The following is a 17,743-nucleotide window of genomic DNA, read 5'->3' on the forward strand; positions in this document are numbered from 1 at the left end:
TAGTAAGGATCTAAAAACAGCATGACAAATGCATGAGCGGAATAAATACAAAAACTTGAATTGAAGCTGACAAAAATCAGCTGCATACTAGGAGAAGGGAGAAATGACTTAAAGGTCATGTAAAAATATACTTTTTGCTTTTAATAATCTAAACACTCAAGTAAAATGGCCCCTAACTTAATTTAAACTTTAATTACATTACTATTATAAGTATGGTACTCAAAAGAGCAGTGTTCACTGTCGATTTGTAGCCAGCACTTGCCAGGACATGTATGCTGTCCTGTATTTAGTTTTGGAGAACTATTTTATTCTATTTTGTTTTTAAACATCTTTATTGGAGTATAATTGCTTTACAATGGTGTTAGTTTCTGCTTTATAACAAAGTGAATCAGCTATACATATACATATATCCCCATATCCCCTCCCTCTTGCATCTCCCTCCCTCCCACCCTCCCTATTCCACCCCTCTAGGTGGTCACAAAGCACCGAGCTGATCTCCCTGTGCTATGCAGCTGCTTCCCACCAGCTATTTATTTTACATTTGGTAGTGTATATATGTCCATGCCACTCTCTCACTTTGTCCCAGCTTACCCTTCCCACTCCCCGTGTCCTCAAGTCCATTCTCTGCATCTGCATCTTGATTCCTGTCCTGCCCCTAGCTTCTTCAGAAACTTTTTTTTTTTAAGATTCCATATAGATGTGTTAGCATACGGTATTTGTTTTTCTCTTTCTGACTTACTTCACTCTGTATGACAGTCTCTAGGTCCATCCACCTCACTACAAATAACTCAATTTCGTTTCTTTTTATGGCTGAGTAATATTCCATTGTGTATATGTGCCACATCTTCTTTATCCATTCATCTGTCGATGGACATTTAGGTTGCTACCATGTCCTGGCTATTGTAAATAATGCTGCAATGAACATTGTGGTACATGACGCTTTTTGAATTATGGTTTTCTCAGGGTGTATGCCCAGTAGTGGGATTGCTGGGTCGTATGGAAGTTCTATTTTTAGTTTCTTAAGGAACCTCCATACTGTTCTCCATAGTGGCTGTATCAATTTACATTCCCACCAACAGGGCAAGAGAGTTCCCTTTTCTGGAGAACTATTTTAAAGGGGACATTGAGACCCTGCGTATTTCCAGAGGGAAGGACTTAGAATTTTAAACCTTTTCAAAATCACTCTTATAGGAGGGAGGACTTGAGGATGTTAGCCTGAGGACAGGGAGACCAGGAATATATTCGGTAAGATGCTCCTAATACTTGAACAACTGCCATTTGGAGGTTGGAACAGACCTATTTCTTTTGAATTCAGAAACATAACTAAGATCAATGAGTTGAATCTACAGGAAGTATCAATAGATCTGTGATCAACAGCAAGAATAATTTTTTAATAATTAAAGATGTCTAAAGTAGAAAAAAGTAGTCAACAGTCAATGACTATATGGAAAGTCATAACCTTATAAGTAATTAAAGAATTATAAACCAAAACAACCAGATGCAACTTTAAACACTTATTTTGGAGTCTATTGGATTTGCAAAAGCCATAGAGACAGTTATCATCCAGTTTCAGGAGAGACGTGGAGAAAAGAGTTTGCTTATCTTTTGCTGGTATGAGTGGAAATTGGTGCAGTCACTGAGAAAGGTAGGATCTAGCAGACTGCAACATGTACCTACCCTTTGATCCAGCATTTCTCTTTTTAGGCATCTCACTTAGAAATATTCATGTCACTGTGCAAGCTCTATGTTCAAGGATACTTAGTGCAGAATTTTTTGCAATGGCCAAAAAAAAAAATTGGAAGCAACCTAAATGTCAGTGAATCACGGATTTTTAAAAAGACATTATGGTATATCCATGTCCTTGGCTGTTCTGCACTTATGAAAAGAACAAAGCAGATCTATCTGTACAGATTCAGGACTTATTACTAAGTGAAAACTGAAGTTGCAGACTGCTAGTGTAACCTTCCTATAAAACAATAACAACTCTACAATGATGTTTTTGCTGGTACATGTACCAAAAATGACTTGAAAGGATAAGGACTAAGGGCTCACATCTGGGGGATGGGGTGAGGGTGGGAGCATGGCTGGACTCTAGACACTCTTGTAGTTTTCAACTTACATGTGAACATGTTTGGTTTTTGTCATGAAAAAAATAAAGACTTTAAAAGTGGAAGGGTTGATTGGTGAGGTAGTGAGCTCTCTGTCACTGGAGTGTTTAAGCACGGGTCCAAGGAAGGTGGTGGGGGTGGGAGTGCCGGTAGGGAGGGAAGCAAGTTGGATGAGATGACCTCTGAATACCCGTAATATCCTGAGAGTCCTTGAGCTACTCCTCTATGGCTTTCTCCGCTAATTCACCCAGGAAAAGCTCCAACAAGATGAAAGAAAATAGAGCCTTCTAAAAATGAGGTAAGTCAAAGTATTCACTGCTGAGACCTCGTGAGTCCATTACCAGAGAGAAGCAGCCGGTCCTGCCTCACACACCATGAACCACCCCTGCAGTACTTTCCCCCCTGCAGTACAGATCGATTTCCCAGTACTAAATTTGGGGATGTGTGGCTAGACAGATGGAAGTAAGGCCAGGAAGCTGACGTGGGTTTTAGAGCGCTTGATAATTCAAGTCTTTGGCAAATGCTCCCATAAGCTGATAGATTTCCTTCCTTCCTTCCTTCCTTCCTTCCTCCCTTCTTCCCTTCCTCCCTCCCTCCCTCCCTCTCCCTCTGCGGTCAGGTGGGGAACACTGCCCTTGACTTATCTTAAGCTTTTCTTCCTGGCCGTGCTCAGTGCAAGGTGACGTGTGCCCTGCAGGCTTTGAGGCTGAGGGCATCTCAGCAAACTCAGCCAGGCCTCTGTAAAGGCTGCTGTCCATTTCTGGTGCTGGAGTCTCAGGGGCCTGCCAGCTTCCTCTCGCTCCCACCTGTCAGCGCCCAGGAAACAGGCGGGATCCGTCGGTATTCTCCTGCTTACCGTTTATTGGCCACAAACAGCACTCTCCCTGAGAGGGTCTCTCCTTCCTTGGCAAAGAGAGGAGTCTGAAGAAGGCACCGCACCTGATACCAGTGAGTCAGAGGCTCAGTGGGCGCTGTTGACAGCCAAACTGTTACCCTGTGGGGCAAGGCAAGAGTTAAAAGCCAGTTAGGCTCCAGGCCCACATTAATGGATTGAACTGGGGACAAGTGGTTTTCATTGTGTATTAACTCATGGAACACTTTTAAGATGTGAATAGCTCAATTTATTGAGCAGTTACTATATGCTGGGTACAGTGCCAAGAGCATTATGTAATTAGCCCATTAAATCCTACAACAACCTTACGGAGTCAGGCCAGGCTTCAAACCCAGGCACTTGGTCACTCTACCAATCTGTATGGCTATGTCAAAGTTCATTAGAAGCCTGATAACAGCAGAGTTAAATTGGGAATTGATTTGTTGGAAAAGTCTGGCAGGGTGAGAAGTCTGGAGTGTAGCCTCTTACTGTCTCATGCCCACCTGTTCAGGGGCCCTGATGGGGTTTCTGGAAGCAAGAAAAACTACGGGGGCAGATGGCCTCTACTGCCCTTCAAGCCCGGACATTTGTGTGTGTGTGTGTGTGTGTGTGTGTGTGTGTGTGTGTGTGTGTGTGTGTGTGTGTTCAAGTTGACGTTTTTCATTTCATATGAAGAAGTGGGGACACCCTGCTGGTGCTCTGAATGCTAGGGTCACCTGTCCTGCGATTAGGCAGTGGTCATGGGCTTGCAGGTAGTAAGGTGCACATTGAACACGGGGAAAATTGCTAGAGAGGACATTTTGCCTTGAAGATTTTCGGGGGGAATTTTATATAATTTAACTGCTAAGTAATATAAACCACCTTTATATCAAAATATATATTCAGCTATATTACGGAGTAGAATGCAAATGTTCTACAGCTTTTTAAGATAAAGCATTTAACTTCAAAGAAATTTCCCCCTTGAAGCAGGCGGCTTCACGCTTATCTCCCTGATCCTTGCAGGAACAAATTCGTTTACTTGGGATGTTAGTGGGGGAAGAGTCTGGGAAACAGATGCACAGATTCCTTGAACACACATGCTGTGTGGAATAGGAATGACTCGTACATTGTTTCCTTTCTCTCTGATTGTCAGCCCAGACAAGGCTTCCAGGGATCCCGGCCTCCCCTGAGTCCCCCAAGCCCCCTGAGCTGTATCACAGACCCAAAGACACGTCTTTCTCAGTAGATGCTATGGAGAGCCTGGATGTTTTTATAAGAAGTGGAGGAGAGTGTACTGTCAGTTTTCCTTCTGCCTGGTCGCGTGGCCCAGATCAACCCTCACTGCTAGCTGGGACACATGGAGAAGCCTGGGAAGAGAGCAGGGGTGTCAGGAGGAGAGCAGAGACTTGGGGTTCATAGGAGCGGAGCAGCCCTTAAACGCACACCCAACACTGACAGTCAACTAGTAAGTGGTCTCTCCCCTACAACTTGCAAACCTTTCCAGTAGGGGAGAGAGGAGTGCACAGAGGGGGAAGTTACCTAATGCCGCCTGCCTGATCATTGAGAAAGGATTCTAGATCGTGAAATGGAAACCTGTGAACCAACATGGGGGAAAGTATGATTTGAGATATGACTCAGACACAAGAGGTTCTATAACTAGGTGTGATGGAAACAATGCCAGGGGCTGGCCTCCCCCATGCCCCCATCTATTGTGGAAAAGAACAGGCTGGTTGATAAAGCACAGGCCCTCTTCTGACTCCTCCAAGTCCCAACACAACTGGCCTAAGAGTATTTTAGCCAGAATTGATATGGCAACTACGGAAAACTGTCTTATTTTCATTTCACTCTAAAATCTAAAAGTAACATTAACATCAGTGTTTATTTTCTGGAAACATGGAGAAACAAATATTACGGCTGTTGAGCTTAGCTTTTTAAAAACTTTAAAGTTATGGGGACAAACAGTAGAGGATGGCATGGGAGAGAGTAGGCAAGGAAGGGGTATGATAATACATACAGAGAGCCAACAAAGGCCACGTCAAACCAGAATGCCAGGCCGTGGATGAGGCCAGACTGCGCAATCTGAAACACAAACGGAATTTCTACTCTGCAAGGAAATAAAAAAAGAGAAAGAAAGAAGAAAAGAAACACTTGGAATTATTTTTGTTGTTGTTGACAGACATACTGGGTACACTTGTGAGATCAGTGGGAACATTCACAGAACATTCTCTTTTTCTCTGAAGCGCTCTTGCTTTGGCAGCAAGATTCTCTTAGTGGGTGATTAACGCTTGGGTGATGCTGCACATTTGAGAATGCTGCTTCTTGATGAAACTCTGCAAGGACCAGCCCACTGTGCTGCAGTGACCCAGAACTCCACAGGGCGAGTGCAGCATCCGGAGCTGGGTTGGACCACTGAACAGGAGGATGACTCAGGACATAGCTGACAACCGTCCTTCCAGAAGCCAAAACGTGGGCTGTGGCAGCTCCCCTATGCAGCTGTCCAGAAGGGAAAGACCACTCAGGCCCCTAAAAGATGAAATGGACCACAAGGGGGGAACATCAATCTCAGAAGGTCACTGCCATAGTTCAGTTGTTTTTCAGGGAGGCAATTTAACTTCCCACCAGGCTACAGCAGGAGTCATGCAGAAGTGGCCATCGCTGATGCCAAATGCAGAGTAAGTCGGAAGAGAAAGAATGTTGGAAAAGATACAACAAAATCTAGAAGCTGGACCTGTTTTAGCTGTGGAACTTTGGTAAGTCACTTAATTCTCTGAGCCTCAGTTTCCTCTTTTGTTGAAGAGTGGCAAAATCTCTCTTCTACTTCCCTTTCACGGTTCTTGTGGGTGTCAAGTGGGAAAAAATGTATATGAGAGTGCTCTGTAAATTTCAAAGTATTCCACAATTAAAAGATGATATTGGGCTTCCCTGGTGGCGCAGTGGTTGAGAGTCCGCCTGCCGATGCAGGGGACGCGGGTTAGTGCCCCGGTCCGGGAGGATCCCACATGCCGCAGAGCGGCTGGGCCCGTGACCCATGGCCGCTGGGCCTGCGCGTCCGGAGCCTGTGCTCCGCAACGGGAGAGGCCGCAACAGTGAGAGGCCCGCGTACCACACACACACACAAAAAAAAAAAAAAAAGATGATATTATTGGTCCACTGCTGAGGCTGTACTGCTCCAGGGAGACACATTTTAGTGAACGTGCTAGAGATTTTCAAAGGAAAATCTTATTTTTAAGATTTGCATTTATGGTGCCACCAAAGGCCTAACTTCTTCCACCCTGCAGTAGTCAAGAGCATTTCTAGAGTTTTCCATTATACTTGTCACATTGAGTTTGTTTGTCAATGCACTGTAATTATTTCCTCCCACCTTGGAATTCCGTTAAACAGACCATGAGCTCCTCAATGAGAGACCTAAGAAATTACTGAATGTATCTGTGCAAGCACCAGTACAGTACCCAGCACAAAGTAGAATCTTAACAAACATTTGCTGAATCAATGCAACAAATGAATGAATGACATCTCTGAAACGCCAACAAAGACATAATTTTCAAAAAATTCCCTGACTCAGGAGGCAGCTCAGGGCAGCAAATAAAGCCAATGGAAGTCAATTTTGTCTGGACCTGTGGCAGTTATTAGACTTGTTCCCAAATGCTACTTCTCTTGCTCTGAGCACACAGTAGGATTGCATTCATCCACCCTCTTGTGCTTAGGTACTGCCACGTCATTTGCCTTGACCAATTAAATGTGAACAGAAGTGAGCTGTGTCATTTCTGGGCAGAAGCTTTTATTGTCAGTACATGCTTTGCCATGCTTCTTCTTCTTCCTCAGTAATCAGCCTTCTTACAGACAGAGGCTGCTGCACCAGCCTGACTGCTGGGGTGGGCGATGCTGCATGGAGCTAAAGCTGGTGCACATGAATAAACAGTGTAGGGGAGAAAGGCCCCTGTGTTATCGTAAGTCACTGAAGTTAGGTTTTGTTACTGCAGCACGCTCTAGCCAATCCTGACTGACAGAGCAACCTTTGTCCATCATGATCTCAAGATAGGCGATGGTTTGAGTTAGCCAGCTGTACCTTCTGAAGTCTGACTCTTGCTTCCTCGGTGGTCCAGGCAAATTATAACCTAGCTGGGTCTTACATTTCTTACCCAGAAAAAAAATACAAATATCAATCTTCTCGGGCAGAAAAGGGTAAAATACTAATGAAAGGTCATCCGAAGGGGATTCATATCACCACCTGAGAAACGAGTCTTCATTTCAGAGTCTCTTCAAGTGGAAAAAAGAGGGCAAAAACTAACACTTACTGAGGGCCCTCTTTGAAAATGAGCCAGTGCATGTAAAATTCTTAGCATGTTACCTACTATGTAGTAAGCACTCAACAAGGTGTAGCTCCTCTTCCGGTCATTATTGTGGTACTGGCCTGGGTGAGTGGTTAAAAAGCCCAGACTCTGGCCTTCTGAAAGGTTCAATACTACCTCTAACACACATATTAATTCTGTGCATTTTACATAATTCTGTGTATGCAACTTACTGTTCCACTCTGCTTCATTTCTGTCGTTGGTGAAGTGGGGACAAAAACAGTACCATCTGCATAGGGTTGCTGTGAGGATTAAACGAGTCATTATGTGTAAAGGGCTCAGAACAGTGTCTGGCTATGTTTGCATTAGCTACTACTATTTAATTTTTCTCATTCAATTCCTAAAGCAATCCTATGAAGGAGGTATCATTTCCCTCATTTTGCAATAAATGAAACTAGTCATTGATGGACCATTCCCGTGTGTGACTCACACCTGAAATCTCTTCCCTGTGTGAGCTGTGGAACTCTGCCCTGAAGTTTGGGGGATGGTGGGGGGGGGTAGAGGAGATTTTAAAAATCAAGAGCAACATTGGTTGGTACCAACCTGTGGAGATCTGCCTCTTCTGCATCCATAAAGTTTACTGTGTACTTGACTGTCCGAGCCATCAAAATCCTAATGTCAAATGTGTCCTTGGGGGAAAAAAACCAAAGATACCTTTCTATCAGAATAAACTGAACTCAAACAAGATTGCAGTCTAGCTTTCCTCCTGAAATTTTAAGTCAACAAGAGTTAGAATTTAGAGGGCACGAGCTTAATGAGTATGATATTAATAATAAAAGCTCACAATTATTTCGTAAGCGCTTTATTTAGTAAGTGCTTTACTAGGTTATATCATTTAAACCTCACCAACGACTCTGGAGCAGGCAGTTGGTGGTTTTTGGACCATCCAGAATTTACCTCCTCTCGACACTACAAGAAGTTCCATAGGAATTTAGTCTACCATCAGCTCCAGGTGTGGCCTATGACCTCAGATTGGCCAACGAGAGCATTACTTCTCCCCTGAAGACAGGAATTGGCTCACAGATGGACGCAGGACCCCAAGGTAGGACAAGCAGGCTCTATCTCAACTAATTCTGGGGGTTTTGCCAAAGTTATTAGGAAAAGGAAGGCTCTCCTGTGGGACTCAGAGTTGTAAGAATCTGAAGTTGTAGCTTCTGCTGCCATCTTGCTACCATGAGGAGAGATCCTGTCTAGGAACAGAGTAAAACCAGAGGAAATGGAGATAAGTGATGAGAACAGAAAAACCAGACCATTGTGACACTGTCTGAACTCCTGCAACAGGTCCCGGAAGCAAGCTCTGTCTCCAGGCTTTGCAATATTTGAGGACCAATAATTTCATTTTAGTTTAAGCCAGTTTGAGTTGGGTTTCCTTCCACTTAAAACTGAAAGAGTTTCAGATAATGCAAACTTAAGTTGCCCAAGGTTACACAGCTAGATGGGACCACAACTGAAACCCAAATCTGTCTGACAACAAAACTCCTGTTCCAAGCTATTTGTTATCCAAAGCTTCTCCTTTTATTATGCCTTGGGCCACCAGAATCAATGGGAGGATGTGAATTATTGAACAAGTATGAGTGAGGGCTGAGTATGTGCATGGGGTGAGTCAGGACAGTTGGAGAATCAGAAGTTACTTACTGAAGGGCAGATGGAAAATCTCCTTGCTTTCAACAGTATCATTCTCTGAGAATTCTCCTAATTGCTCGGGAGATCAGAGCTGGAAAACCTGAAACACAGTGCTCCAAGGAGCTCTTTCTTTGCTTCTGGGATGGCTTAGCACAGAGCCTGAGAGCACAGTGCGTCCCAGGTGCCCGAGTTGTAAGTGAATGAATCAATAGATAAACACATGGGAAGAAAGAACACACTTACTACTATCGGCTGTCTGAAGTATTCGTCCACTGCAGCACCCTGGAGACTGGACAGGTTAACCCCGTAGAAACACTGCTGGTACCTAAAACAGGTAGCACAAAGAATCAGCATGCATCTGTCCTGTGTCCCCAAGACCCACAGAGCTGAGATGCGCTGCGAGGCTGCCTCACTGGTCCTCTAAGTTAGCCCTGGAGCAAGTATGAGAAAGTGTGAAGGGCAAGGGGTAGATTAGAGGAAGAAACCTCTCTAGAGCATCTGCACTTGAACTGGGGTGGGGAGAGAAGGGAGGAGGTAGCTGAGATGGAGGAAATTACTTGTGGGGAGAATACTGACAGGGATATTTGGGGGCAGGAAGGCCTTAGGGTCCCCACCCTTGACCTCACACCACAAGGTGGCTGCCTGCTCCAGGACATGCCTTCCAGGTCCCGAAATACAATTCCTTAGCCCTCTCATTATCTCAACCCAGAGCACAACCTGAGATCTCCAAAGTCTCTTGATACTCCCGCAACTGTTTTAGGAAACAGATTTCCCTTTTCTGTTCTTCCATAGCCACTGGCTTGCACCTTGCTGGCATTTGCCATGGTGGCCAACACCACTTAAGAGTCACAAGTCAGTGACAGCTGTGTCTGGTGGTGAACTGGAGCTGACTCATCACTGGGCACACTTCTTCCCAATTCTGTGGTCAGGGACATCTGGACCACAGAAATGGACAGATTCTACAAGTGCTTCCTCCCCTCACTGAGCCAGACGTGAAGCGTCTACCGGCACATGACTGGTGCCTGGAGCACAGCAAGAACTTCCTGCCAGCTTGGCTAATGGTCTTGGCTCTTTACAGAGGAGATCTAGGGTGTGCATTAAGAGTGGCTTTGTTCACACTCTGCCACTGACTGTGTGCAGTGGGCAAGTCACCTGAACTCTGTGCTCCCGTTTCCTTATCTCTAAAATGGGAATAATTATAAGCTTACTCTGTAGGGTTTCAGTAAGGGTTAAATGAGTTACTATAAGTAAAGCACTTTCAGCGGTGCTGGGCATTTCGTTACTACTACATAAGTGTTGGCTATTATTCTCTGAACTTCACCTTCTCAGATCAGCACTGTGCACTAGGGCAGTGCTTCCCGGAGTGACTGCGCCATGGGACTACTTGGAGAGCTTGTTGAAAATTCCAATTCCCAGGCCCAACTCCAGAAAGGCGTGGGGCCCTTATCACTAGAGGCTGAAGGCCTTTAATCCCTAGATTGAAAAGTTTTCCCTGCTAAGGGTGTGTGTGCACATGCTGTATACAGCCTGTGAATCAAATGGAAATTCAATTCATCAGTGTCTATCCTCCCACACCCCGACACCTGCTGACCTGCAGGGAAAAGAGAGGAAAAAAACACAGAATATCATAAAAACTGGGGGCGTGCAGTTAGATTTTCAGTCAAAGTAAGGCTCTTAATCAGGAGGCAATGCCTCACAGGCCCTCACGAGAGGCAGGGAGGCCTAATATTGTTAAGTCAACAGCCAGGTGCCAACCTGCAAGCAAAACACCATCCCCCAGAGCCTCTTACAGATCCTGAAGGGCTTATACCATTTCTCACCTCTGAGCCTTTGCCTATTTTCCCTCCTGCCTAGAATGCTCCTTTCCTTCTATTGCCCTATTAATTCCTACTCAATCTTTGTGACTCAGCTCAAATATTTCCATTTGAAAATGTAAAACCTGGTATTACAATTAAATATTCAAGTTTTAGGCACTTAAAAGCAGAAGTTATTCTTTTTCTTTCAGTGTATATTTAGCACTTAGCATGGAGCCTCGAATACGGTTAGGGCTAAAGATATCTACGTATCTATCTATGCATTTAATGAATGAACGGAGAACTTGGTGTCCTAAATGGCCCTGTGTGTGGGCACTGGTGCCAATAAGGACAATGGGGAAACAGAAAATCATTCGCCAAAGCTTCTTTGGCTTCATCTCTTGTTTCCTAATCTCCTTCCATCAAGGGCCAGAGCCAGGCTGTCCACAGGTAAAACCAAACTGCTGTACATCACTTTATAAGTACACATTTTGAAAACAAGACTCCTATAATCCTAGAAAATGTTTGGAAACAGAACACTGTAAGTTTAGACGATCTTTTCAGTATTTAGAAAGAGAGTGGAAGTTTTCTTGGGGATGTAAGTCCTTATCACAAAATTTTTTATTGGAGGGAAGGGGGGGAGAGAGAGGGAAGGGGAAGAGAGGAGAGGGGTGGGAGGGAAGAAGGGGTGAAGACAGGGAAGGGGAGAGGAGTGGAGGGTCAGACAGAGACAGAGAACTTCCCAGAAAGCCCAGAAGGACTCAACCTTGACTGTCCTTGAGAATCCCCTAGAAAGCTTTTAAAAAGTGCTGATGCCTGGACTGCATCCCCCCAAGCTGTGATTTATTTGATCTGGGGGTACGGCCCTAGCACTTGTTTCCAAAGCTCAACAGGTGATTCTAATGCACGATCAGGGTTGAAGACGACTAAGTTAGCTGTTCTAGAATCCTGGCCAAGTAGGTGAAAGAGAAAAATCCCAAAGGCAAAGACAGCCCTCCACCTGGCAGTGGCGGAGGCTGGGAACTGCTCTCTATTCTCTGTGTACTAGAGTCTTTGCATTCAACCTCAGCTCTGAGAGGGGCCCAGGATGTGCCATTCTCTTTGTGTGTTCACTGTCAATTAAAACCCAGAAGCCAAGATCAGTGTGGTGCAAACGGGCACCATTCCTGGGGCAGACGGAGAGCTGTAGGCAAAGAGCCCACTGCCTGGGTTTTAAAAACTTTCTGGCTGGACCATACTTCCATTTCTTAGAAATCTCAAATCTCCTTCTGAAATGCATCATAAAATAATGAAAGCAGATGGGAGGTGGCACCTTTCTGGGTTTCCTAAGATACACTGCTGGGGGATGGATCAGGAAACGAATCTGTTGACTTGGAAGCTGGGGATAAGTTCCATTGTTCTCATCGTATGTGGGTTTTATTTTCCAAGTTAGCTTATGGCCTCTTTATGAGCGCATAAGGAGGAGTCTACATGCATGTTTTTCTCTTGACTTCAAATTTCAAGTGTACCTCCCTCTTCCTCTCCTCCTTCTCCACCGTAAGACATGCAACATCTGAAAAATCCTGCAAATACAGTCCAGAAGGAAAACAATCTTACATTAGCTACACCTAAACACACCCAGAGTACAGCAAAAGAGGCCACCCATTTACCATCCCATCAGCCTCTCCATGGTCTCCATGCAGAGCCGAGCTTGGAGAAGCATCCAGGGGAGTCCTCCCTCTTGGGTCTCTTGTTTTTGTCTCTCCTCTAGCTCACCTTGGTCTTTTGTCCTTCCTCCTCCCACAGTGTCCTGGATCTGTCTTAGAAGGATGGTGGTACTACCCGAGGTTCTCTTGCAGAAGTTAACAGTGGGGGGTTTCTCTAACACACACACTCCTTTGTCTTGCTAATATGAACCCACACTCTCGTAGCACAACTCAGATGTTTGACTGTAATAAAAATCTTTCAGAAACTAACACAACATTGTAAATCAACTAGACTCCAATAAAAAAGTTTTTTTAAAATCTTTGCTTCCTCATTCTATTCTAACAAAAAAATTCAGTCATCCCCATTAAATACTTCCTTCCTTTAAAAAGGCCAAAAAAAGAGAGAGAGAAGGAAGAAAAGTTAAGGGAGGAAGGAAAATCCTATTCTGCTGTTTGACAATTAAGCAACTTTTGGGTATCTTAATGGAATATGTTCTACCAGAATTAACAACCAGTGATATGCCAACCTGAGGAGAGACATACATAACCCTAAGAACTAGGAAACAAAAACAAGGATCCAAAAACGTCACCTAAGCCGCACACGATGCTGAGGATGCAGCGTAAGAGGGTTGCTGGAATGGCCTGCTGGGAATGCCTGGTAGGAGAAGGATGCATGCCTAGAAACAAATTGCAACTTTGTTTTATTTCTTATACATTCCTTTTATATAGCAGGACTTGAAGCTTGGCTGTTTTTGACAATTTTCTGCATCAACAGCATGCAGACATACCATCCTGTAAAGCGGTATCTATGAAGATGCTCAGCTCATTATGTCTCTGGTTTTGCTGGCTTAAACCCTAGCAAAGTGGCTTATATTTTACATGGGCTATATTTATATGCTTTTTGTATTTGTAAAAATAGGTTTTTTTTAGTATAAAGGAGAAAGGGAAATGGGTGCACAGGCCTTAAAAGAAATCAAGCTTCAGACTGCCTCTTTCATTAAGAAAGGGAAAGCCTGGGATTCTGTAAAGGAATCCATGGAGCACCCCTCGGTGTCACCAACATAAATCTAGACATTACTGGTTTGTATAAGAATTGGACCTATGGAAATGGATCAGAAGAAAAAGTGGATCAGTCAAGACAACTATGGTGGACATCTTTTGTTCATTCTACCCAGCAAAGAGTTGCTCTTCTTCTGATTACGGCACCAGATTTTCTTCTGAGAGGCACTTCTTCCTCACTCTCAGTTCTTGGGGTTTGGATGGTTTGACTCTGCCCCCAGCAATAAATTCTGGCATGTAGCTGAGTTGTAGCCAATCAGAGTGTCTTATCTCTCTGGCCTTAATGATGGACTCAGGGTTAGGCATGTGACCCAAGGAAAGTCAAGTCTAAGACTTTTGTTCAAACTGTTGCAACAGAGAAGTGGACATGGAGCTATGAGTCTATAAATCTGGATTTCCTGGAAACCACATTGCTGCCATGAGGGAAGAGCCCTATCCAAGAATGGAGCTGAGCTAAGGGATAGAGAGAGACCTGGACCCAATTAAGTGTCTGTGCCCTGGAAGCCATTTGTGCCTGAGAAGCTGAATCTACTCAGGCTTTTCAGATACGTTAGTCAAAAATATCCTTTTTTTTAAGCCATTTTAAAATTCTTTCTTTTGTCACTTAAAACCGTAAGTGCCTTAACTAAAAAGAAAACAGTTAATAAGAGTGTGCCATTATGTGTGCTATGAATATAATTCTGATGAATAGTTTTACCTAATTCAGGGGAGTCCGAATTCTGTGAGTACAGAACTGAAGTGCTTTAGCCTAAGAGTGTATAGAACCAGGCCCAGGGAAGAGATGAAGTGATGTCTGCTGAAGTTGAACTCTGTTTGAAAATGGAGAGCTCTGATGCGAGAGGATCCAGAAACTGAAATACTGTATCCCTGACTACACAGATCTGGATGTGCATGGGCCCAGTGGCAGAATACTGTGAAAGAGCTATGAGTTTGACATAGGTTACAAAAAAGATGAATACAGAAATTGAGGCTTATTTCATGAGCAAAAGCCTGGTGAGTTCAAGAGCTGCAGACATAAAAGAGAACCAGAGGAAATATTAAGAGGAAATACTGGGTAGCTGAACGAAGGTTATAGTCCCAGGAATCACTGAATGTAAATGAAGTAAGGACAGTGGCATATGAAAGTCCAAACACAACTGTGTTGGTAGTATTCCTGCAAAAGTTCTCTGTGATACTTTATGCATACACTTGACTTCCGACAAAAATTTGGTTGTATCTCACGGTAATTTGAAATGTTCTTATTTGGTCCGTATGGTATTCCTAAGAACCAGTGACTATCAGGGCCAAATATATTTTTGGGAAAGACCAGAAGGCCTAAACTTCTAGCTATACCAAAAGAACCTTTAGTAGAAATTTCAGTTTGGGGGCAGAATTAGCCTAAGAACAAACCATCCAGTGCCTTTGCAGTAGAATGTAGCAGCTTGTGCATTCAGCGGAATGGATTCCCTTCAGAATAATGTTTCTCAGCAACACCATGGTCAAGGAGGCATTTAGTAGAGTCAGAGTGGCAAGGTGCAAGAAGGGAGCTCTCACTGCCCGTGGCAGAATTCTGCTTACATTCATCTTCCCTTGTCCTTTGTAAGCACAGACTTCTGATTTCTGTAAAGAACAGCTGACTATAGACCATCCACCACTGGCATCCCTGCCATCGCTCAACTCGCTCTGCCGTTGTCAAGCATGATGGGTGCGTACAGCCCACTCACAATACTCTGAAAAGGAAACTGGGAAATGTCTTTTGGTTCCTTAAGTGGTATACCACCTTTTAAGGGTCACCTCAGATCCTCTGTCTTATCTGCCTCTGGAGTCCTCAGCCAGGTATTCTGCCCCCGCTGTGTCAAGGTATGGACTCATCTGACTCCACGTGAGCGCAACCCAGCAGCGCCTCACCTCAGACCTGCACCGTGCGCTCTCCCCTCCTGCCCTGAGCATCCCTGCAGACTGTGGGGCGTGAGGTGCCCTGACCCCCATTTGGTGTCCATGCATGTACAACCCCGAAGTGCAGACTACTTAATGTTAGGGGTAAACAGTTGCCCAATGAGGAGTTAAGAGCCAATGGATAAATACACTTCTCTCCCATCATCTGTGTAAACTGTCCTGAGATATAGTTCATTTGACCTCTAAAGATGGTGCTGAGGGATCAAGCAATCTCTTGGTATTTGCTACCATGTGGTGGTCAGCTCAGTTATGCACTTTTGCATCATCTCTCCCTCCTTTCCTGCCTCCCTCTGTTTTCTCCTCATTCTTGTTTCACTGGGATGGTATTCGTTAGTAAAATAGCTTACGAGCTTTGCCTAAGACCCTGATTCCTGGGGAACCCAAGCTAAGACAATCAATATGGGTGTGGCCCTTGAATGTAGAATTACTGATAAGTGCGGAGGGAAAACTCTTAGCATGTAGTTTCATCACAATTACTCACAGTCTCACTAGTGGCTAATTAGGATGCAGTAAAGGTGGAAGGTGAGGCACTGAGCTATGTGGTAACTGCGTGCTTGAAGTTTTGGGGTGATGATAATTATATGGATTGAGGCTCTGAGCCTTTGGACCCCTATTAACAGAGACAAGGCTCTGTTAATAGCATTGGAAGCTTTGCAAAAAGAAGACTATTATCTCAGAGCAGTCAACTCCCAACTTAAGACACACTGTGAAATCCAGAGGGCTTCCTTGGCAGAATTTCAGGGAATTCCTCTCTCCTTGGTGCTCCAAGGCCTTCTGTGCAGAAAATCAGGTATAGCATTTGAGAGTTCAAAGCCACATCCTTGAAACTGGAACTGCCCCGCCTCCCCACCCCAAACAAGGTAGTAAAGCAGCAACAGGGGAAGAGTTGCAAAGGATATTGGGTGTGCAACCTTGACAGATCTTACATATCACATTCAGGGCCCTGACAGGAAGAGACTAGGGCCCTGAGACCTGGAATTAAGATAGTAGAGTGGATAAGGCAGAGAATCCTGAAAAGACCTTCCCAACTCCTCTGAATCCTTCAGACCAGCAGAAGCCTAATTCTCATCTGTCCTGTCAGAGGAGAACAGCTTCCCTTTGCCTGAAGACTGCACAACAACTCCTCTTGAAGCCTGGGCCTTGCAAGATAATCTTATTCCCCTCAAGATCTGCCTCACTGTTGCGCACTGCCTCCAGGCTAATGGTCCCTCATTGCTGTCAGGATGGTAACTCCAGCACAGCCCAAGCAGTAAGTACAATTCCTACTCCAGGAGGAGATAACTTACGTGACTAAAACATCAGAGAAGCTGGTTAATATTTTCTGCTAAGAACCAGGGAAATGGGTATTGGAGTGGACTTTAAGGGTGTTGGGACTAGTGGGGGTAGAATATGTCAGCATAGGCTGCAATTCATCAACAACGGCACTCCCAGGATTCAATGTTCTAGCAGATACCACTCCTGGTAGTCTGCCGGGATGTATGTCACTTTGAAGCACGGTCATCATGATGGCCTGCAGTTAATGAGATGGAGATTCCAGAATTTCTGCAGTATAGTATTGAGGAAGGGGTCCAAGGCTCAGAGAGGTGGAAATGCTAGACGGATTTACTGTGTAAGATGTAAGATTGTTCCACCTGACTATTCTCAGGCAAAGTCCAGGAAACTCTCCATTCATACAGGTAATGGGGAACAAACTAGCGAAAGATCTGAGGCATGCTGCCCTCAGTACATCAAAGACAGTGACGGGTGACGCTGCCGTTAAATTCTGCTCCGGATAAGCATAATCTGGATGGAATTTCAGAATGTCAGAAGCAAGAAAGCAGTAATTAACCATCATAGGCTAGAATGACATAATGACTGTGTTGGACAGCAGGACTAGTGACAGTGTGACAGTCAGGGTACCTTGATCCAGAGGGGCCTGTAAGTGGTTGCTAAAAGGTCCTAGTGTTACCAGAGAGGTGAAATACATGCACAGTGAACAGACAGCACTCAATTTCTATAACAACAACAACAAAAATCTTGCTAGCTTACGAGCAGGATGTCAGCTGTCACAATGGGAAGATTAGGTCCCTCACCCAATTTCCAGATCTAACTTAGAGATCTGGTTTATGGATCCAGAGACCACTGGCCCATGACTGAAGTGGAAACCCAGTCCCTTGAGGGAGGACTCTGCAATGCCACTGCAGGAACATATGGTAAACATTCCCCAATTCTTCTCTGTGGCAAAGCAACTATGTAGGAGAAAGGAGAATATCTAGATTTTTTTGAGGAATGTGAGATAAAAAGTGATACTGATATGAGAAATCTTAGGATATCTCTGGTTAGTAAGGGTTTATGGAGGTAG

At 44.5% G+C, this 17,743-nt stretch overlaps 1 protein-coding gene across 1 annotated transcript in view; it reads right to left on the bottom strand.

Moving 5' to 3' along the window:
* The window catches only part of LOC116755002 (histone-arginine methyltransferase CARM1-like), a 172,896-nt gene that overhangs the window by 19,721 nt on the left and 135,432 nt on the right, over positions 1 to 17,743 (bottom strand). The window contains exons 8-11 of the mRNA XM_032633879.1: positions 9,174 to 9,255; positions 7,851 to 7,936; positions 4,973 to 5,062; positions 2,965 to 3,102 (exon numbers count right to left, since the gene is read on the bottom strand). Of these exons, the coding sequence (XP_032489770.1) occupies positions 2,965 to 3,102; positions 4,973 to 5,062; positions 7,851 to 7,936; positions 9,174 to 9,255 (396 nt within the window). The remainder of the gene's footprint in view (positions 1 to 2,964; positions 3,103 to 4,972; positions 5,063 to 7,850; positions 7,937 to 9,173; positions 9,256 to 17,743) is intronic.

This window comes from Phocoena sinus, chromosome 6 (genome assembly GCF_008692025.1).
Source record: "Phocoena sinus isolate mPhoSin1 chromosome 6, mPhoSin1.pri, whole genome shotgun sequence".
Lineage (NCBI taxonomy): Eukaryota > Metazoa > Chordata > Mammalia > Artiodactyla > Phocoenidae > Phocoena > Phocoena sinus.